The following is a 19890-nucleotide window of genomic DNA, read 5'->3' as shown; positions in this document are numbered from 1 at the left end:
TGGAATAGACACAATATCCAGTTAAACTAGTTCAGTGGACAACATGGAACTGCCCACAGACATAAAAACAGAACAATTTTTCGGTTGAATACAAAAAAGACAACTTACTTTCTGCAAATCACTTGTAATTTTGCCATAAAAAAGAAGATGGCAGCACTTTCTATGACTTGGTCTTGTTCTCCTTTAACCTCCTCAAAAATTCGGCGAGTCAACCGGTGAGTTTCACCTTCATTTTTCATATCTCTATCAAATTCCATTTTTTCTTTTAATTATAGTTTTTGGGTATGTCTTAATCATTTTCTTCTTTCATTTCACCCATTTATCAATTAATTTTCTGCTCCCCAGCTAGTGATTCATTCTTCAAAAACACAATCTTTTTCTGCTTTGTAAGTCTTGAAAATGCAATCTTTTTAAGTGGGGTGTTTGTGTTTTGATGAGTAATTGGTTGAATTGACGTGTTGCGGTTGGTTACAGATACTCAGGGATGGCATTTGCAAGTGTGAAATCTACTGAAGGGTTAGGGAATTTACCCAAGGTCGTTTTGACTTCTCCTCATGGAAGGTACATTCTTAGTATTTAGCTTAGTGGTACATAATATATGTTACTTTAATTGCGGATTCTGGAGCTATGATGGTAAATTTTCTGGCTTACAAGTAAGATTGTAAGAAATAGTTGCGAGAGAAGAAATCGGCAGTTTGATTCTGAACCTGGAAGAAAAGATCTAATCTTGAAGGATTAATTATTATCAGTAAGAGGGATAAGGAAAAAACAATGTAATGACAAGTGTGGGATAAGGTCTTCAAAGTTCTTCATGTTGAACTGACCACAATCTGTTCCAATAATTAGTTCTAAATAATGGCAGATGTCAATGAATAGTGATATCTAGTGATGCTATCGGCTGTTTACCGTGATAAGAATGGATCTACATTAGTCATTCCTGTAGCAATATTATTTTGTTGAGTAATGCAGCAATGTTTACTTCCTTTAGCTTCACAAGTCCAAAACACAGGGTCTGTACCTTGTCGAGATATCAAATAGGCACAACAAAAATCTTCTGTTTACCATCATTGAAAAGCTGGTTTATGTGGTTGATTGGCTGAAAATCGAGACATTTTTCTTTTCCTTATTTGCAGTGAGGCAGAGCTATATCTATTTGGAGCTTGTGTCACATCTTGGAAAGTTGACAGTAAAGATCTACTTTTTGTTCGACCAGATGCTGTATTCAATGGTCAGAAACCAATCAGGTCAGCAGCCAGTTTTCAAGTTCACAACTCCCAATTTTATGGACTCTTTTAAATGGCTAAAATTTTCTTCTTCGTCAACACAGTGAAGCACGTTTATGATTAGCAATTCACCAGACTAGAAGCATTTTTCTTTCCTTTTGTTGAAGCTGCAGTATCATCAATTTTTTACTATCTGTACATTTAAAATTTGAAATTCTAAAGAACTAAAGAGGCTATGTCACTTTCCTTACTGACTATTATACATTGTACAGTGGAGGAATACCACATTGTTTCCCACAATTTGGACCTGGCCCAATCCAGCAGGTAAATTACTTCAAATTTCTCTATGTATATAGTTTAGACTTCTTAAAGTTACAGTGCTAGCATTTCTTAATGAAGAAGCTACTCTTTTACAAAAGCATCAAGTGTCGGTTTCTGCTACGAATGCACTCTAGCCCTTCGCTAGATGCTAGAAATATAGTTAAAGCTCCACTTAGAGTTCTATTGGTAATTGTGTCATGCAGTATCATAACTTATTCTTCAATATTTCATGCTATCTGATCAGTTTCTGAATGCTGGTTTTGACTCTTAAATTTGCTCATCTGGTTGACAGCACGGATTTGGAAGGAACATGAATTGGTCTCTTGTTAGCTCTGAAAATGTGGAAGAGAAACCTACTGTTACTCTGGAGCTAAAGGATGGCCCTTACAGCCGTGCGATGTGGGACTATAGTTTCCATGCTCTTTACAAGGTTCGAGTAGTAGTTATTTAGCATCTTTCGCTTTACCAATCAAAATTTTCATCTTGTTTATCCTTATATTCCTAGATCATTTCTGTAGCTTATTAGCCGGTCACAGACAGCTAAACTCAAACCTGCTTGAGTATACAGAAGGGTGAAAGCTAATGGCAGAGCTGTGGGGGAAATGTGCTACCTTTGCATTTCCAAATGATGTTTGCCTATGTTAATTTGTAATTATTTTAAAGTAACTACATAGAATGTGCTAAGCACACCCAACCCCCAACCCTCTTATTCCCATTTCTGGAAAAGTTATATTACCATCTTCCCTACATTTTGGGGCCCCAAATCTCAAATCCAAGCCCTATAATTGGTATGTGACCTTTTGTTGTAAATGAATTTGATAAAGGATTCTCATTTACATACTTTGGTGTGATACCTATTTGATTTGATAGATGTCTATACAAAGATTCTTTTGGTCAAGCGTGATACATGATAAAACTTCTAACTTCGCGTTTGTGCAATTGCTTGCAGATCACTCTTGATAAGAAGACCCTTTCAACGGAACTCACAGTTAAAAATACTGACAACAAACCATTTTCATTCACTACTGCTCTTCATACTTACTTCCACGTAAGTATTCTCTGGCAACTTACGAGTAGAAATTTCTAGTTGGGGCGCGTCTCCTGAAACTTTTAAACTTTATCAGGAATTCAAGGCCCGCCAAATTTTATCTTCGGGAAATGGAATAATATGATATTTTTTCTCCCTACATAATTAATAATATGTCAGATACTAAATAATCCTTCTTTGCTGTCTCCCTCTTCAAGTCAAACAAGCCTCTCTTTTTCCTTTTTCTTTCTTTTACCCTCAAGCTTTTTGGCTCCAGGGGTGATTGTAGTTAACTCATTCCCTTAGAATTTCATATTCTTTATCTATCTAATATTTTCTTCTCCAGGCTTCTGTAACAGGTGCATCAGTTAGTGGCTTAAAAGGTTGCAAAACTCTAAACAAAGTTCCTGATCCCACAAACCCTGTGGAGGGAAAGGAGGAACGGTCAGTATCAGAATAATAGATTGAGAAAGCTTCACTCTCTTCTACCAGAATATACTTACTAATTATTATCTTAAAGAATTCATGACTGCTAATAAGAACATATACTCTGCAAGCGTATGTTTCTCCGAGAAATAGTCTGGTTGGCTTTTATTAATTTTACCACCACAAGCCAGGTTAATACTCTTCTTAATAGTAGGGATCTTAGTAGCTCAGTTGGTTGGCTACTAGAACTTTCACTTTGTTGGTGAGGGTTCGGATCCCCACATTGTAACCCTCTTCCCCATTTCCCCTTCTCCCTATGCAATTTAAAAAAAAAAAATGAAAAAAAAAAAAACTCTTCTTAATGGTAAACCACAATAATCACAAATGCACATACAAACACTCACATATTGCCTAAAACCAATTCGGGTTTTTAGAATTCTGCAGTACTTGTACTTTAGCATCAATTTGTCATCAAGGACATTTATAAAATTACACGATACTTGTACATGCATATTGGTCATATTCTCTCAAGGGTTTCCATAGCAAATGTTCTATGGTTACTTTATGGTATTCTCTCAGCGCAATGGATGCATTCTGCAGAACCTAATCCTCATTCTGATAATTTTATCTCTCTCAGGGATGTGGTGACATTTCCTGGATTTGTGGACTGTGTTTATCTCGATGCACCTAATGAGCTACAACTAGATAATGGTTTGGGCGATAAGATATCTATCAAAAACACCAAGTGAGTTGCTAGTTCCCAGCCACCTTGCTGTCATGGAATTTATTAAAGAACTAACTAGCCCCCCTAGTTTTCTAATATACTAAGTCACTTGTGTTTTATACATGCAGTTGGTCTGATGCTGTTGTATGGAACCCTCATCTGACCATGGAACAAAGCTATAAAGATTTTGTTTGCGTTGAAAATGCCAAGGTACTTATAGGATCTTTCTGTATTTCTAAATAGGCGTGTGTAACTAGATTTCTGTGTCCCATTTCCTTTGAGGTGCTGCATTTGATCTCTTCATACATTTGATCGAATTGCAAATAAGTATCCTGTTGCCTATCCAATTGTGTGTTCTTTCCTCTTATTTATGGTTGAAAAGATTCAAAAGCTCTACCTAATATGCTATTTATTCCTTCTTTTTTTTTTTTTTGTGTGTGTGTGTGTGTGTTTTCCCTCGTTCATATCAGATTGGACAAGTTCAGCTGGAACCAGAGCAATCTTGGACGGCTGTACAACATCTAACTGTTGCTTAAAGATGGCCAGGCAGAGAAATCAACTTTTTGTAGACATTTTCCCTGCTTTTCAATTTAAAAGACTCAGCTCGAGACAATTCTGGAGAATGGCAATACAAAATAAAAAGAAATAATGTTGTATCTTGCATGACATGCAATTTCATGGCAATTAGAGTGTTCAAGTGATATTTTCATATTCTTTCCCCTCTTCTCTCCCTTCAATTTCCTCTGTATTTGCGAAATCCTCATTGTACAAGATAAATGATACTGTAACAAGTAGTTATGAAATGAAGCAGCAAGACACATAAGTTGAATTCTCCAAGTTTCGTGATCTAAGGGGATAAAAGTACTAGGTAAAATGAAAAGAAATGCTAGTTCCTTTTTTTGATTCAATATGAAATGAATCGTACATCATGATTGTTGCATTCAAAACATTTCCAACTATCTCTTAAGAATGAAAAATATCATCGAGCTCAGAAAGGCCAAATGAGAGGAACTAACCGAATCCTAATAACAATTGCCTCACAAGACAGAAACTAAAACAAATTGACATTGTGTTTCCAAGACTAGTAAAAAATATTGTCAAGAGATCAAAGTAGCAATTAAGCAGACAATAAAAATGATCAACACCACTGCCCATACCCAACATAACCATGTCCTTCCCTTCTTCTGGTGCTGCTTAGCATAGAAAAGACTGTTGGTTCCACCACTGATGAAGCTTCCAGCAATGGCCACATTATGCTCAATGTCATCAATCTGTTCACTTTGAGTCTCAACTAGAACAGCCATATCAAGAAAAACTTGATGAAGTTTATCCAGGCTCCTTTTTATGTCCATTACAGCCTCATGCCTATCTTTGTCCTCAAGATTCATCTCTCCTTTTTCTGCAAATATTTCAACTTTCCCACTTCCTTCCGACACCATCTTCTCAATCACTTCCTCTGTTGGCTCGTTACCCGTCTCATTGAAATATCTTTTTTTAAGGCAGTCTTTGTAATCCGATAAGATTTTTTCCCTCAAAGCCTGAAAATCATTCATGATATCCCTTAGCTTGATCCTCAATCCATTAGTCATGTTAACTCTCGTTCGATCAACAACAGTCCCTTCTGCATACGCCATTGATAGTTTCCGATTAGCGACATTAGATTTATCAAGTGCTTCAAGTTTTGCCTTGACAATCTTGGCTTTGCGAAGGACAGATACCATATCAGAATCCATTCTGTCTCTAAGGCCACGAAGGATTTTCGGACCATGAGTAGTTTTTGTTTCTTCATTCAGATTTTGAAGATCAATTAAGAGATTAGTAATCTCTTCAATGTTACCCTTCACTGCCTCGATTTCAGGGAAGAAGTTGGAAAGATTTTCTTCATCTGTACGGCTGAGTTGGCCCATCTCTAAGTCCCTTTTTGTTTCAAGATCCAAATGGGCTTGTTTTTTCAGTTCAACATAACTTAAGAACGATTTTGTCATGAGATCGTTCATCTTTACTCCAGTTAATGAAGATTCTGCAAATAATCAAGAACAACTTAATAAACAGACCAGGAAAACAAGAAAACAAAGGAAGTAACTGCATGCAAGAAAAGATTTCTACGCTAGATGGCAATTTGTTAAGAAATACTTCAATTGAAAATGAAATTCAACACCACGAGAACATTAATGAAACAGGAAGAGAGAAAATAAGAAGCAAGAAAACGAGAAGTAAAAAAATAAAAATAGCGTCTTGAAAACAAAGAATGAATTCAAGAAGAAAATTTCAGTGAAGTGGGATATTACCCAATTTCGAAGAGCTTTGTGTTCTTCTCTGAGATGATGATGATAATGGTGCCTGTCTCCCTCTTCTTGGAACTGTTTGGCATAGAATTCTCAGGAGTTTCAAATATTTGAAAGTTTCAAGTGACAAGTAGCCGTTAAATAGTTTTTCCGCTTAAGTCGGTTGCGGTTAGTGACTCAATTAATAACCCCATTAAGGAAGAAAAAAAGGTTATTTAAAAAGAAAGAAAAGGTGGAAAGGCCGCAAAATAAGTCCCACTCTGACTTGGCTCCAAGGGTTCCCTCGTTTTAACACCAAAGTAAATTCACGTTAATTTTTTTTTTTTTTTTTTTTTTTTTTAAAAAAAAATCAAAAATTAATTTCAATCAAAGATTAATGCTTTTTTTTTTTTCCCCGACCCCATGTCATGCTTGATGTTGAGGGCTTAAAAAGTAGTCGATAAATTTTTGTCATACAAAAAGGAACTGAATTGTTTTGACCTTTACCTTTATATGCATTTGTGTGTTTCACATCAAGAAGGAAACTAGATTTCTAAATTTACACGATTATCTTCTTAGAAATACAAACTTGTTATGACCTATATCCGTGAAGTATTAACCATAATATGATTCAACATCTTGTGCTTAAGATTGGCTTTTCTTAATTTTATCTATTTTGAATTTGTTATTAATTCTTACTTGTAATTTTTAAGTGATCTAATTGTATAAAATTCTTTTACAATATATATAAAAGTAAAACTCAATAATAAATAAGTAGGACATATGAAGTCTATGGTATTGTGTTGGTGCATGCACCGAAGTCAAAACAACATACTATAAGAATGTGTAAGAGAAGAGAAATAGAGCATAGTACAGGTTTAATTCTGGTATTGTGGAGGGCAAGAGAAGAGTGGTTGGATCAAGAGCACTCAATGTCTGCTCTTAGGACTCGTTTGTTGCATATGAGGTGTTATACTAGCATCAAATCTAACATTAGTTATCCAGTGTTTAGTTACCTTTTTATACTTGCATAAAACTTATTATTGCTAATACATTGTATGGTTATTATTATTTTTTGCTGCATGACAACTTCTAAAAGATACATTGGAAATAAAAGAAACATAAAAAAGAAAAACTGATCGGTGGAATTTGGACGCTTGCATTGAGATGAATTGCATTCACAAAGACATTAAATCCAAGGATGGATGAATTTAAAGGCAGGCAGAATGTTATTGCCTGAGTAGCAATTGACAGCCACTTCACACAAGACTAATTTGCAACTCCTAACATACATCACCCCAGTTAAAGCAGTTCAATAATGACTACAACGAAAGGTTTACCACCCTCAACATCCTTTGATCTATTGATGTGGCTGGCTTTTCACTTTGTGCACTTCGTTTGGTATGAGCATACATTCTTGGAGAAATTTCTGTAATACAGATACATAATTGTCTGGGAAAGTTCGGTAATGATCTACATGAGGAGAAGAGCCAAAGTTGAAAGCGTAAACCTCTCTTCCACTTTTCCTCTGCTCTTCAATAAAAGTTTCAACTGACTGAAATGGAATCACCCTGTCAGCTGTACTGTAAAGATAAAGTTGAGGACATGAAGGCTGGTTGTTAACAAGGACAGAAAGTATCTTCGTCAGCCGCCTGTAAATTGGAAATAGCCAATAATTAGAAGCAGCTATAAACTTTTTTAATTGACCTTCTAATCAAAAGCTAAATAATGCAAACCATATTCTCTGACTTATTTCCGCTAAATGATAGGTAACAAAAAAAAACCATAACATGTTGAAGTGCTTACCCATTAACTTCAGGCAAACTAAGAAGGAACGAGAGGAGTTTCTCAAGTGCTGCAAAAAGAAGGGTTTCCATCAACATCGCTCCCTTCATTTGAACTTTTCCTAAGGTTAACGGACTTCCCACTTCATTTCCTTCTCCAGCTTCTTTTGAAGAATATACAAAAGAGCTACGCTTCTTCAGCATGGCTGCAGTAAATCCTGCTGCCCAGACCTGCAAACGACTTTCCTCTTACTCAATTTTGTAGAATCAGAATCAACAGTGTACAACCAGACAGGAAATAATGTCGTGCATTTTTAATAAGAAAGAATGAAAAAGCGCCCGAGAAGAACAAAGAGTCCCAAAATTTAAATTAAAAAAAAAAAAAAAAAAGAATTCCCCCACAAAACAATTGCAACACAACCTATGCGTGGAATTTCCCCCAAGTTGTGAGAAAACTTCCATTAAAGGCAACGTAAAACCCTCAATGGCAAAGAGAAGCACTGAAATATCAAAGAACATTTAAAGAGATTTGCATCCTGCTGTGCCTTAACAAGAGGTTATCATAGAAACCAACATCTAGCAATTGAAATTTATGGGATAGCTTTAAAGCCCTTCAACAGTTTGAAACACATCCCATACCCAACCAGTTTCCTTTCCCCTCTCTTCCATAATTCTTCAAAATTGGTAGTAGGTACAGCTTAATAAACTCATGATTCTAGGAAAAATAGTCGGTGGCTACCAATTGGTAAGAACAATTCACTTCCTACCAATTGATAGGATAGTTGACACACAGGAAAAACGTCATATCAAATCAAACCCTCCATAGATACTACGTCAGCTGGCATCTTTACTTGTTTATTTCCTTCCATGAAAACAGAAAGAATTCGACAACTGCTTTTATCTTTTTTTTTTTTTTTTTTGTGTGTGTGTGTGTGGCCCGCGGGGGGGGGGGGGGGGGGGGGGTATGTAAGCATAAAGTTGCTGATGTTGGAATTTCCACCAGTGTACAGAAGTACATGAAATAAACACACTCAGAAAATTAAAATATGCTTGTGGAAGTGAAAGCTCATAGTCTAAGTTTCAGACACTAAACTATAAAATATGAAATTAACTGACGATATACAGTTGATAAAAGCTAAATGGCCTACTGCCAAATGATACTATTATAAATTCGCATATATAAATCTCATTGTTATAGCAGAAAACAGTGATTGAAATGAATCGCCCACATAAATATCAATGGGTGTTTTTCTATTGGGAGATAGTGTCAAGCACCAAACCGATGACTTTTGATAGGTGCGGCACATGCCTTCGTATTCAGGATATTCATTCCTACAAGCTAGTCAAATTGTGAAGAAAGGTATGAACCCCGTCTTAAAAAACAGCTAGTACTCATTTTTTGTTAGCATTAAACTACTCAGTATCATAACAGCAGTTGCCATAGTAGAAATAAACTAGAAAAACGCATATGCAGAGACAGCAACTAGAGACACATAAAGGGACAGAGCAAACACACTTCAGAAATTCGTGCAAAGAAATCCATTAACTCTAAAATGCAAAGAATGACCATTTTGGAATAAACATTTCCCAACGAGAAAAGTCATTTCTTTGGCAGCAGAGAGTAAAATCGAAGTCATTGCTTTGGCAGCAGAGAGTAAAATCGTTTCAGTTATTATACCTATGTTGATACAATGAAAGGGGAACAACATTGAAGTCCAAAAACCCTTCGTACATGTCAATCATCCTGGTCCTAGTGGTGGAGCTAGGATTTTCACTGAGGAGATTCAATAACGAAAAAAGTAATTTTGACTTGTATATACAATGTAGGGAGTTGGGATGAACCCTTGCGGTACCCTACCTCCGCCCATGCCTGGTACTCCAACAATATGATGAAGCCATAATTACATTTTACTAAACCATAATCAATTTAGAGAAAAAAGTACTTAAGCTCAAAAAAATTCACAGCATCAGAAGCAGCTCAATATTATCCTATAAAGCATCAGACCAAAGGAAGTGATAATAGGGTGAAGGGAAATCAAACAACCTTGGGGCTTAAAACTGGATCACCACCTGAATCAACAACACATCCTTTGATCTTTTCCAACAAATCCTGTCTGTTTTTCAAATTCTCAAGAATAGCACCATAACTGCACAAAAAACAAATACCAACAAAAATGAAAACAGCTAAAATAACAAACAACCTTATCATAATCAAAATTCAAAGTCCCATTAACCAAACCTACGCAAGCCATCCAGTATTGCTAAACGTGTGAAAAACCAAACACCTTTCACGACCATCCTCGTCGGATTCCGACAACCACAAAGCAAGTTCATTTGCCAACACAGCAATCCTCTGTTCTAATTTCTTACCCAAATCAAAAGAAAGAACATCTTTCACAGAAGTAACAAACGTTACAGCATGAATACCCTTAGAGTTATACAACTCAATATACCTCCTTAAATGCTTAGGCTCTGACCCAAGCCAACCCAACATCACAACCGTAACAATTGGTCCTTCTTTGGGTGTCACCCCAATTTCACTACCCTTTTCATTGTCATGAGCAAAATGCCAATCGAATAATCTTTCTTGGGTTCCTAATACTATATGTGCAAAACGATTGCTTGATATAAAGGGATTCAAGAATTGAGAAAAGGGTGTTTTTGAAAGTGGGTAGGATGGATTGCGATGTGATAAGAAAATGTTGGGGCGAATTTTTGAGGGAGATGGAAGTGAGGGGGGTCGAAATGAAGATGGTGATAAAGGAAGGGGTTTGTGATTGAGTTTTTTGAGGAAGAGAGAAGTGGGGAGATGGTGGCGATTTGGAATAGTGAGTAGTCTGACTGAGGCTCCCATTGAATGGGAATTTTGTGAGTTGTGGTTTTTTGCTTACGTGTGATGATGTTATTTATACTGGTGGACTGTTGGGAATAATGAATTGGGCAGTGGCTTTTATACAACTGAGCTTCTTTAGCTTTAGTGCTTAGCGTCTGAAACAAGTAAGGTTAATATTCCTAACCTGATGATGTTTACAAAGAGAGGCAAAGAATTTCTTGTTTTTCACATGGTAAAAGCAAATTATACACGAGGGATCCAAATTGCTCTTTTTCTTTTGTGTCACGCCTAGAGCTATTAACGGGTGAATCACTTCCTATAATGATTTTTTCCGTTTTCAAAGCTCGAACATGATATCTCTAGTTAAGGTTGGAAAGACCCTATCGATTCAAATTGCTCTTACTCAGTAAAAAATGATAAGAATTTTGTATGTCCCTTACTTCCCTTTAAAAATCAATTTCTATATCAAGTGGACTCTCCAAATCATGCTTATAAGGATAAAATAAAAATTGTTCAGATTAAATGTGTTTGCAAAAAATAAGAAAATTAATATCAGTCTCTTTGGAGTAAACAAAAGATTCAAGTCTTACATAAAATATTTGAGTATCTCAATTATTGCTGCCTTACGCCGTTGTGTGAAGAATTTTACACTATCAATGTGTTTTTACTCGAACTTAGAACTGTACTTGAAATTTGAAATGCTTGAGCCCTGTTGAATAGAATAAATTCATTGAATAGCCAACTATCAAAGTCCAAGTTCAATCTTTCATCAAAAGATATGATTCTTATTTTCCTTGTGATGTACATTATGTAGTGGGAAGAGAACCAGTATAGTAGGAACTTCGTGAAGCATATATAGAAGTTTTCCAGAGAGGAAGAATTTCAGTCTTTCATCATTTCATGGCTTACTGAGTGTGATCTTCGCTAGAGCTCAGTCTAATCAACTCTCCAATCTTCAATGTCTTAAAGCGACCTGCTGCTATGCAATCTTATTCAGGAAAAGGAAAAAAAAAAAAAGCAAGTTTTAATTATCTGATCTCGTAGGATCACTAAAATTTCATATTGGAGAGCTGTACACAATAAAAACAAAGCTCATTGCATTTCTTAGCAATGAGGCTAAATTTCTGATGCTCCTTCCAGAGAATGTGCTGATATATCCAAGGTTGACAACCAATCTAATAAAGCTTTATTCACTGGTTCTGGGACTTCATCCTGGGGGTAATGCCCTGCCTGCAAGTTTACAAGGGATGTGTTCGGGTAGAAATCAGTAATTCTATTTGCCTTTGTACGATCATGATCATGAAGTACCAAAGGGTCTAGGTCACCCCACAACAACAACAATGGGCAAGAGAGTTGGCTCAACACACTGTCAAGTGTATACTTTGTTGGGTTTGACATGAGTTGTTTTACCAGTCTGCAGAATGCAAAGTAGACAACATTAATTAACTTTCTTAACCTAAAGTTTTGATACAACAACAGCAGTTGGAACTTTCGCATGAATGAAAGACAATAAAACTGACATTAGAAACAACCTACATCTGCTAGTCCATGCTGATCAGGAACTTAAAAGTATATATATGTGATAAAGAAGATGTAAAACTTTTTTGCACACTTCTAAATGTTAGTATCTCAACATTGTCTTTGAACTTTGATCAATTTGCAAAACTCTCTTGGCATATGCTGAAAAAGTCCAAACCATCTCAGTTTTAAAGTTCGAAAGACAAAACTCGTCAAACAGTCCAGGACTTCAATATGAATGACGGGAAGATTTCTATTAAGATTATAGACTAATAAAGCAGCTAATAATATTCCAAGCGAGATAAAATTTATGTTTTTTAGCTGCCAAAAGGAGGCAAAAACCTATAGGCTATAGCTGCGTTCATACCGGTAATAAACTTCCCATGCATATGGGTCGGCTGCAGGCCTAACAATTGAATTGATGAGGTCTTCATCCACATTTGAATGGTTTTTATAGACCTTAAAACAACAAACATAAAGAAAGTTAGTTCTTCTGTCTGATAATAGTTCCTGAAGATTATCAGTGGCAGTGGCTAAATAACAAACGAAATGCAAATGCAGAAACCAGCCATCCGTTTCTGATGCATCGTGCAATAGCAAAAAGAAATATCATTCTGTGACAGTTCAATCAACCGTTAAATTTGAAGTAAAATAAACAATATTATAGAAAATAGCCTCCTATTAGTGTTCCATCCCAACATGATTGTCAAATTTCACTTTTAGAGAGTCAGATAAACATTCCAAGAGTGAGATTCGGCATTGATTAAAGTGATCTTTGGGAAAGAGAGCAAGAAAAGCTAACAGCTACTACTATTTACTGATTCTATGAGTTAAGATACATATGTGTGCAAACTAAAAGGTAAGAGCACTCGTGAGCAAAAATTTAAGTTCATTATTGAGAAGTTCATAGAAGAAAATTTAGCTAGGAAGGAGCATACACAACTCTTCAGCTGAGCTTCAATATGGTCTGGTCGCATGGTTAGCCAGAACGCCAATCTGACAACAACACGCTGAAAAATTTCTTCCACTGGCTTTACAATGAACTTATGCAAGGCTGTCTCTTCAGTTTTATCAGTTGTACTAATGTCATCCCCAAATCGTCCTGCACTATTTAATAAGGAAACTCCCTTGACTTGATCTGGCAGTGCTGCTGCTGCTAACAAAGTAGTAAACCCTCCAAGACTGTAAAATAATACAAGATCATTAGTGTAACGTATATATTACTGAAACCAATTAAAGCTGCTAATTGCATCTTGGAGATTCATTGCAATGACAAGTTGGTAAACGATAGAAGTCACCTGTTCCCAACTAAAACAGAGGGTTGTTTAACTATCTCCTTTAAGAAGTCGACAACCTGGTCTCTCCAAATCAAGGCATCATAGTCTATTCGTGCCTTTTCGCTGCAGCCAAATCCTAGCAAATCCACAGCATAAACCTTGTATCTTTTAGCCAATTGGGGTATGTTATACCTAATTAAGAAAGGAAAAAAGATAGTTTCTGGAGATCAGAAAAGATAGTACTGTGCCAAATGAATTTGACTATACATCAACTACTATATTATGTGTCTTTAGAAAACTCAATGCACCATGCATGAACAGCACATAGAAAATGGAATTCCTGAACAAAGATCAATATAGCATAATCCCATTTTTGGAGTGACAACAAAGAGTTTTTGTTTTTTGCAATTTTTGTTAGAGAACAAATGTATGTTAAACAGATCGCTGGACTGCTATGAATTCCTCCAAAGATGAGGTCCTAGGTTCAGTGGTAACATTTACAATTTTAGCGTCTATTATGCGAATGATCCCACTAAATCTTGTGAACACCTTGTCAACTTAGCTATTATGATGCGAATAAGCCCGCTAAATCTTATAAACTCAATGTCATACAAACATAAAGAAAGAATTACCTCCAATGAAAAGAGGAAGAAGCAAATCCATGAATCAGAACAATTGGAAACCCTTCTCCTTCCTCCACATAATGAATTTTGTATCCTCGCCATGTCCAATAGTTGTACCCCTCTGGTTTAAATGGTAATTGCTGCAAGCCTATATTATCATTTCTTTGTAAGTAAGAAACCCCTTTCAAAAGGAAAAAATGAAAACAGCAATTCTCCATCATGGCAGTAGACATACCCAGACTAAACAGACACCCAGAAATTCAAAGGTACAAATGGCGATGAACTGACCTTGAGAGGATTCAGCAACTACAGAAGGGGTCATAACTGGAGTACCAGAAGAAACAATTCTATTAGCAGCAAAGTTCCTTCTATTTAATTCCAATCTGCCCCCTTCAAAAAAAAAAAAAAAAAAGAGAAAGAGAGATCAAAACTCAAATCAATGAATGGCACATAATAATCAAGAATTGGACTGGTTTAAGGTTAAATGAAAAGCTTACTGAAATGAAGTAGGTACAGCTAACCTGTTACCTATCAGTCTGTCCTTGCCGTGGCACAAGAAGTTGACGTTGATTATACTTACCAACTGGAAGGATTCAAGAATCTATATGGACTTTGCGAACAGTTGAAGTACTTAGAAGTTGATGGCAGTTTAGAAGATTCTCATGTGTTTCTTTTTTTCTGAAAAGACAATTATTTCTTTCTCAGAAACAATGTAAGACCAGGATAGGGATTTAGGGAATCCTTTTGTCATGCAGAGAGGACAAAAACAATGTGCTTAGAAGTTTCAGAACATCCTTGTAATAAACAAATGCTGCACACAATGATCAACAGCTTGCTGTATGCTAAATTATCTGGTTTTAATTCTCCTTCAGCTCATCGTCTTCACCAATGTTTCTGCTTTGTGTTCATCATTCTTTCATATTTTACTGTGACATTTTTCCAACCTTTGTTGTCTGGCCTTGTTCTCTTCACCCATTTTGTATCCACGTCAGAATATTCCCGTTCCACTCAATGTGAAATCATATGTTGAATTATGGTGATCATTTTATCCAAGAAGCTTAAACTATTATAGAGACCACTTTTTTATTTTCTTAATTATATCTTCAATATGCCCTTAAAGTACGGCAGGACTTGAACTCATGAAATCTGTCTATTTTAATACCATGTTAAAAACTATGTAACCACTTTGTCTAAAAAAATTAAGCCAGTAAAGAGAGCACATTTTTATTTGTTATTTTTAATTACATCTACGGCATCATAGCTGTTGTTTTCCTTGTGCTTTTCACAAAAAAGTTACAGTAATTGGTTTAATATAATTCTTGTCACCATTCTATGTATCTTGCTGTCTTCATGAATATGTTGGATGCTAATTCCCACCTATGATTATCTTTTTCCTTTTAGACCAACAAATTGTTTGAATTTCGAGTGTTCAAATCATAGCTAAGGGAGAAAACTCCTACTAAATGGAGAGAGCTTCAAGGTATAACAGAGATCTACAACTAAATATCTCATCGACCATGAGGCAGAGAAGAAGTGGTTACGAGCCATCAGATACGGAGACAGACTGGACGTTGGAGAAGAGTCCACACCGGGAAGCAAATGCAAAGAATGAAAAAAACATGGATTCTGAAGAACCTGAATTGGAAGAGCCATATTTAGCATTGGAGAAATCAAAGAACAATAATTCTTTCAATTTAAGCCGGAGGACTAACGGACCTGCTCGAAGGAGAACTACTAAGTCTCCTTATAAGCCTGGCAGAGATATCGATGATGGTGAACTTCATTCTCCTGAAAAGGCTTTACCAAGAAGTGTTAGCACATTTTCACGTAGGCCTGATCATTTATATTCTCGTAGAAATGTTAGTCCTTTTTCAAAATCTGAGTACCGTAAACACATTTCTCCATATAAATATGCGGCAGAGGATCATCAATTGGATAAAGATGGTCTTTTTGATGATTCAAATAGGAAGCAAAATCTATCACAAGGTAATTATAATGTTCATAGTAGACTAGGGGAGAAATCAAATTATAGTCGCAGGTATGCTTCTGCACCTAGACCTGACAGACAACACAAGTTTGATGCTTCCAAGGAGCGAAGGAAAATCAGATAAGACACCAAGGAGCTTGTCTCGAAAAGAGAGGGAAGCTCCGAATAAATATGGACCTACAGGAGGTGAACTTAATGAAATGATTGCCGAAGCAAAAATTTCCGGAAGCACTACGGGTGCTAATAATATGTTTGAAAGCACAGAAACCATTTCACCTGGTGATATTTTCTTTTCTCGGGACTATGCAGCCTTGAACATGCAGAAGATTACTGAAAGGAAAGTCGATAAAAAGCCTCAGGTGCTGATTGATAGAAATGTTGAATCTGTGAAGACACCGGCCAATTTCAATCAAAGTGGAAAAGGGAATTTATCTAGTAATACTATGTGTCAAACAACTATAAGCGCCAGCACTTTCATAAGTAGGCAAAGCGGTAATTTGAGTGATGCTAGTGGAAGGACAACAGCAAGCATGAAAAAGTTCACCGCGAACAGGCAAAACAAGCAATCAGAAGCATGGTTTTCTTGTATCAAGAAGGGACCTTGTAGAACCTCAAGAAGAGAATCTCCGGAAAGAGGGCGACCGATCGATGAAGCTTTAGTTATTGCCAAATCATCTATAGTTGAAAGTCTGAGACCCTTCTGGGCTGATAAGCATCAACCTGCTTCACTGGAAGGATTCACTTGCCACAAACAAGAAGCTTTACTGCTTAAAGACCTGGTAAATATGATCTAAACTCCTTTTTTCTGATGAATCAAAGGATATTTTTTGATTACATTTTTCTGCTATCACAAGTTTCTTGGTTTTCTAATGACTTCTCTTTCAGGTTTCTTCAAATGAAATCCTTCCACAGATCTTATTCAAGGGTCCTCCTGGTTCTGGGAGGAGAGCGCTCACGATGGCTCTTTTGCGTGAAATCTATGGAAATGCTATCTGCAATGTAAGTAAACCGAGACTTAGAAGAGGCAGAGATATGCTACAATTTTTATGCTTCATCAGTAGAAAAATTACATTTTTTTCTTTGTTTTCCCGTTTTGCAGATATCCCATGATTTGAGACACTTCCAAATTAAGGTACCTTAGGCTTGATTTAGTTTCTGCTATTTATTCATTTATGCAAGTCTCTCTTGATCATGGAAATCAGGGCTCTAAGTCTGTAATATTTCTCACCTTCCATTTTCCAATCAAACAAAAAAACCTTTTGGTGTGCTTCGACAGAAGCACCATTCCCGTGATCAAATTGTAAGCTAATTGGCACAATTGCTACAGTTTTACATTAAACAAAATACTATAAAGGATAAAATGGATAAAATCGGCTATAAGCTCATGATTTTCAATTGAATCTAGATTCATTTGTTTGGTGGTTGATTTTTGTAGACAAGAAATTGTTAATTAGCACGCATTTTTTGGTAAATTGGCAGCATTGAGTTGTAAAGGCAGTTTAATTTGAATCCATGCTTGTAGAATGTCATTATAATTGCATAACTACTACCAATCTTTTCGGCGATTTGCTGATAGGAAACAAGGCCAGTGCAAGTTGTAGTACCAGTAAGCTCAAGTCCTCACCATATCGAGCTCAACCTTCAGTTGGAGCCTAACGCTAGATATGCAATCATGGCTTTAGTTAAGCAAATAACTTCAGAGTATCCACTGACCCCTGAAGTCAGCAGAGTAAATAAGAAGGCTGATTACAAAGGTGATCATATCTATCAATGCCAAATCTATTTTAGCAGTTGTATAACTTTAGTCTTATATCTAATTAAGAAATACAAATTGCTGCTTACAGTAATAGTTCTTTATAATGTGGACAAAGCCGAGGAGAACATGCAGCACTTAATAAAATGGATAATGGACTGCTATTCAGATGCTTGCAAACTCATTCTCTGCTGTGAAGATGATGTGGCCATACTTGACTCAGTTAAAAGTCGCAGCAAAGTTGTTGAAGTTTCAGCTCCTATAACTCATGAAGTAAGTGTAAAAATAGTACAATCTAATATAATTTGCATGAACATTAACTATAAATGTAACATGTCATTTTGGCCATCATATATCCTTCTAACTTTAGCTTTTTCATTGCTTAGATCATGGAAGTTCTTATTCAGATAGCAAGAAAGGAGGATTTTGAACTATCAATGGGCTTCGCCGCTAAGATAGCCGCCAAATCAAATCAAAATCTGCGGAGAGCAATTATGGCTTTTGAAGCCTGCAAAGCGCACAAGTAAGACTATGCTACTTACAGATAATGCCATTGCTAGTTATTGATTACTGATCCACATACTTTATACAGCTATCCCTTTGCTGAAGACCAACCAATTTCAATAGGATGGGAAGAAGTAGTAATAGAACTTGCAGCAGAAATTCTCGCTGATCCCAACCAAACAAGGTATTAAAAATTCTAAATAGAAAAGTTATTCTTCTAATTAAAGAAATATCAAAGTTAACAGTAAAGATGTATGATTTAATCAGGTTATTTTCGGTTCGGGGAAAGTTCCAAAAACTTTTGGTGGAGTTTGTGCATCCAAAACTTATTCTCCTGGTAAAGTACATATACTTTAATGAAGATGGTTAAAGAGGTACTAATACTTAAAAGGAAGATCATGAGATGATTATGTTCAATGCAATGCAGAAACTAGTTGAGGAATTCCTTAAGAGGGCTGATGCTGGTATAAGAAGGGAAATTTATTATTGGCATGCTTATTATGTAAGTTCTATCCTTCTAAATTAAGATACTTATTTGAGAAAAGTTCATCAGAGTAACAATAAGACGATCTGCAGGAGAAAAGGCTCCCTGTTGGAACGACTGCTATGTTAAAATTAGAAGGTAATTCGTTAAAGGGCAGTATTCATCTAACTCAAATTTGTGTCTACAGCCTTGTGCTATATATCCAAGCTATATGCTATGTATATATATATATATATATGACTTTTAAGTGCCATCAGTTTTCTTCACCTGGATTCTTATTGATTCATATTTATGGTTACAGAATTTGTAGCCAAATTTATGAGTATATACAGGAAAAATTTGAGCAACCGCCAGCAGTTTTTATAATTCAAGACTACATATGAACTGATTGAGTGAAGGGTCAACTTTTGGTGCTACAAGTCTTCCCCTTTTATCAAAACTCTGCATCCATAATAGGATAACAGACATTCTTGGCAACTATGGCAGATTGTAAAGATAATCTTGTGTTTATGTGATTGATGCAAGACTTGTATACATTTGGTCCTTTATGTGATATCTGGAATTCATTACATATCAAAATCAATTATATAGTGATGGTAAAATAAAAAAAAATAAAAAAATCAATAACAAAGTGATGGTCGACTCACTTTATTTTTAGTCTCTTGTTGTGCTGACTGTGTGCATTGTCTTAAGCTTGTCTGAAAGTGCAACAGCTATTATTTCTACTTTCTACGAATCAGGCAATCCTAACAAAAAGTACAACGTATTAAAATTTTTAATATTAGCACTAGGGCATCTGTTTCTAAGAAAGTAAAATAATGTTCGTCGTTTTCATTTCTAAGTTATTATACTTTACCTCTATATTTGTTATTTAAATGAAGAATACGACAAATCACCTACTGGATACAAACTTGAATAATAGACCTAATAATTTTTATAGGTTCCATCCAAAAACATATGGGGTGACTACAAATTGCATCATTTAAGATGAGCCTCATGAGGCCTCCTGTAAACTCTGAATGCAATTAAAGAATTCAGAACAACTACAATAGTACTTAAAAAGTATTGAGACTTGATGAGAGAATTTTATTTTTAAAGAACAATACGGTATATGAAACAAAGAACGCTACATACCTTTCATG

General features: G+C 35.9%; 5 protein-coding genes across 7 annotated transcripts; 2 read left to right on the top strand and 3 right to left on the bottom strand.

Annotated features, from left to right (window-relative positions):
- LOC132046540 (putative glucose-6-phosphate 1-epimerase) lies at nucleotides 1–4542 on the top strand. The gene is made up of 10 exons (XM_059437194.1): nucleotides 1–215; nucleotides 475–561; nucleotides 1134–1244; nucleotides 1496–1547; nucleotides 1837–1974; nucleotides 2494–2592; nucleotides 2918–3015; nucleotides 3635–3742; nucleotides 3850–3931; nucleotides 4192–4542. Exons 1-10 carry the CDS (start codon nucleotides 148–150, stop codon nucleotides 4255–4257), a joined length of 909 nt encoding a protein of 302 aa, XP_059293177.1. The 5' UTR covers nucleotides 1–147; the 3' UTR covers nucleotides 4258–4542.
- Nucleotides 4543–4778: 236 nt separating this feature from the next.
- LOC132046539 (syntaxin-112) lies at nucleotides 4779–6470 on the bottom strand. The gene is made up of 2 exons (XM_059437193.1): nucleotides 6010–6470; nucleotides 4779–5741 (listed from the first exon to the last, which is right to left on the bottom strand). The coding sequence occupies exon 2, from the start codon at nucleotides 5716–5718 to the stop codon at nucleotides 4819–4821; it is 900 nt and encodes a 299-aa protein (XP_059293176.1). The 5' UTR covers nucleotides 5719–5741; nucleotides 6010–6470; the 3' UTR covers nucleotides 4779–4818.
- Nucleotides 6471–7124: 654 nt separating this feature from the next.
- On the bottom strand, nucleotides 7125–10700 carry LOC132046538 (uncharacterized). Of its 2 annotated transcripts, none has more exons than XM_059437191.1 (4): nucleotides 10013–10700; nucleotides 9814–9916; nucleotides 7792–8000; nucleotides 7125–7637 (listed from the first exon to the last, which is right to left on the bottom strand). In XM_059437191.1, exons 1-4 carry the CDS (start codon nucleotides 10621–10623, stop codon nucleotides 7346–7348), a joined length of 1215 nt encoding a protein of 404 aa, XP_059293174.1. In that variant the 5' UTR covers nucleotides 10624–10700; the 3' UTR covers nucleotides 7125–7345. The 2 variants fall into 2 exon arrangements, with proteins under 2 accessions (XP_059293174.1, XP_059293175.1); XM_059437192.1 differs by having other exon boundaries at nucleotides 10055–10700.
- A 454-nt stretch (nucleotides 10701–11154) lies between these two features.
- Nucleotides 11155–18282, bottom strand: LOC132046536 (pheophytinase, chloroplastic-like). 2 transcript variants are annotated; one of them, XM_059437189.1, is made up of 10 exons: nucleotides 17850–18282; nucleotides 17558–17722; nucleotides 16284–16995; nucleotides 15737–15817; nucleotides 14309–15655; nucleotides 14030–14168; nucleotides 13419–13589; nucleotides 13059–13302; nucleotides 12488–12579; nucleotides 11155–12016 (listed from the first exon to the last, which is right to left on the bottom strand). In XM_059437189.1, the coding sequence occupies exons 5-10, from the start codon at nucleotides 14340–14342 to the stop codon at nucleotides 11719–11721; spliced, it is 978 nt and encodes a 325-aa protein (XP_059293172.1). In that variant the 5' UTR covers nucleotides 14343–15655; nucleotides 15737–15817; nucleotides 16284–16995; nucleotides 17558–17722; nucleotides 17850–18282; the 3' UTR covers nucleotides 11155–11718. The 2 variants fall into 2 exon arrangements, with proteins under 2 accessions (XP_059293172.1, XP_059293173.1); XM_059437190.1 differs by having other exon boundaries at nucleotides 15737–15808.
- Nucleotides 16208–18790, top strand: LOC132047833 (replication factor C subunit 3-like). Its single transcript, XM_059438813.1, has 9 exons — nucleotides 16208–16786; nucleotides 16893–17006; nucleotides 17107–17139; nucleotides 17584–17761; nucleotides 17852–18033; nucleotides 18147–18283; nucleotides 18353–18448; nucleotides 18532–18601; nucleotides 18692–18790. Exons 1-9 carry the CDS (start codon nucleotides 16208–16210, stop codon nucleotides 18788–18790), a joined length of 1488 nt encoding a protein of 495 aa, XP_059294796.1.
- Nucleotides 18791–19890: the final 1100 nt, after the last annotated feature.

This window comes from Lycium ferocissimum, chromosome 2 (assembly GCF_029784015.1).
Source record: "Lycium ferocissimum isolate CSIRO_LF1 chromosome 2, AGI_CSIRO_Lferr_CH_V1, whole genome shotgun sequence".
In the NCBI taxonomy this organism is placed as follows: domain Eukaryota; kingdom Viridiplantae; phylum Streptophyta; class Magnoliopsida; order Solanales; family Solanaceae; genus Lycium; species Lycium ferocissimum.
Note: the sequence above shows the minus strand (reverse complement) of the source record. Positions and strands in the feature narration are given on the sequence as shown.

Bases quoted from the DNA above. Each gene is read 5' to 3' on its own strand.
- LOC132046536 (XM_059437189.1), bottom strand. From the start codon at position 14,342: ATGACCCCTTCTGTAGTTGCTGAATCCTCTCAAG. The intron at 14,169-14,308 runs GTCAGTTCATCG...ATGATAATATAG, and splicing joins AGTTGCTGAATCCTCTCAAG to GCTTGCAGCAATTACCATTT. The intron at 13,303-13,418 runs GTGACTTCTATC...ATTATTTTACAG, and splicing joins TCTGTTTTAGTTGGGAACAG to TCTTGGAGGGTTTACTACTT.
- LOC132046540 (XM_059437194.1), top strand. From the start codon at position 148: ATGGCAGCACTTTCTATGACTTGGTCTTGTTCTCCTTTAACCTCCTCA. The intron at 216-474 runs GTGAGTTTCACC...GGTTGGTTACAG, and splicing joins AAAATTCGGCGAGTCAACCG to ATACTCAGGGATGGCATTTG. The intron at 3,016-3,634 runs GTCAGTATCAGA...TATCTCTCTCAG, and splicing joins GTGGAGGGAAAGGAGGAACG to GGATGTGGTGACATTTCCTG.
- LOC132046538 (XM_059437191.1), bottom strand. From the start codon at position 10,623: ATGGGAGCCTCAGTCAGACTACTCACTATTCCAAATCGCCACCATCTC. The intron at 8,001-9,813 runs GTTGTTTGATTT...AGTCGTTTGCAG, and splicing joins ATCCAGTTTTAAGCCCCAAG to GTCTGGGCAGCAGGATTTAC. The intron at 7,638-7,791 runs GTAAGCACTTCA...TCCAATTTACAG, and splicing joins AGTTTGCCTGAAGTTAATGG to GCGGCTGACGAAGATACTTT.
- LOC132047833 (XM_059438813.1), top strand. From the start codon at position 16,208: ATGATTGCCGAAGCAAAAATTTCCGGAAGCACTACGGGTGCTAATAAT. The intron at 16,787-16,892 runs GTAAATATGATC...CTTCTCTTTCAG, and splicing joins CTTTACTGCTTAAAGACCTG to GTTTCTTCAAATGAAATCCT. The intron at 18,034-18,146 runs GTAAGTGTAAAA...TTCATTGCTTAG, and splicing joins CAGCTCCTATAACTCATGAA to ATCATGGAAGTTCTTATTCA.
- LOC132046539 (XM_059437193.1), bottom strand. From the start codon at position 5,718: ATGAACGATCTCATGACAAAATCGTTCTTAAGTTATGTTGAACTGAAA.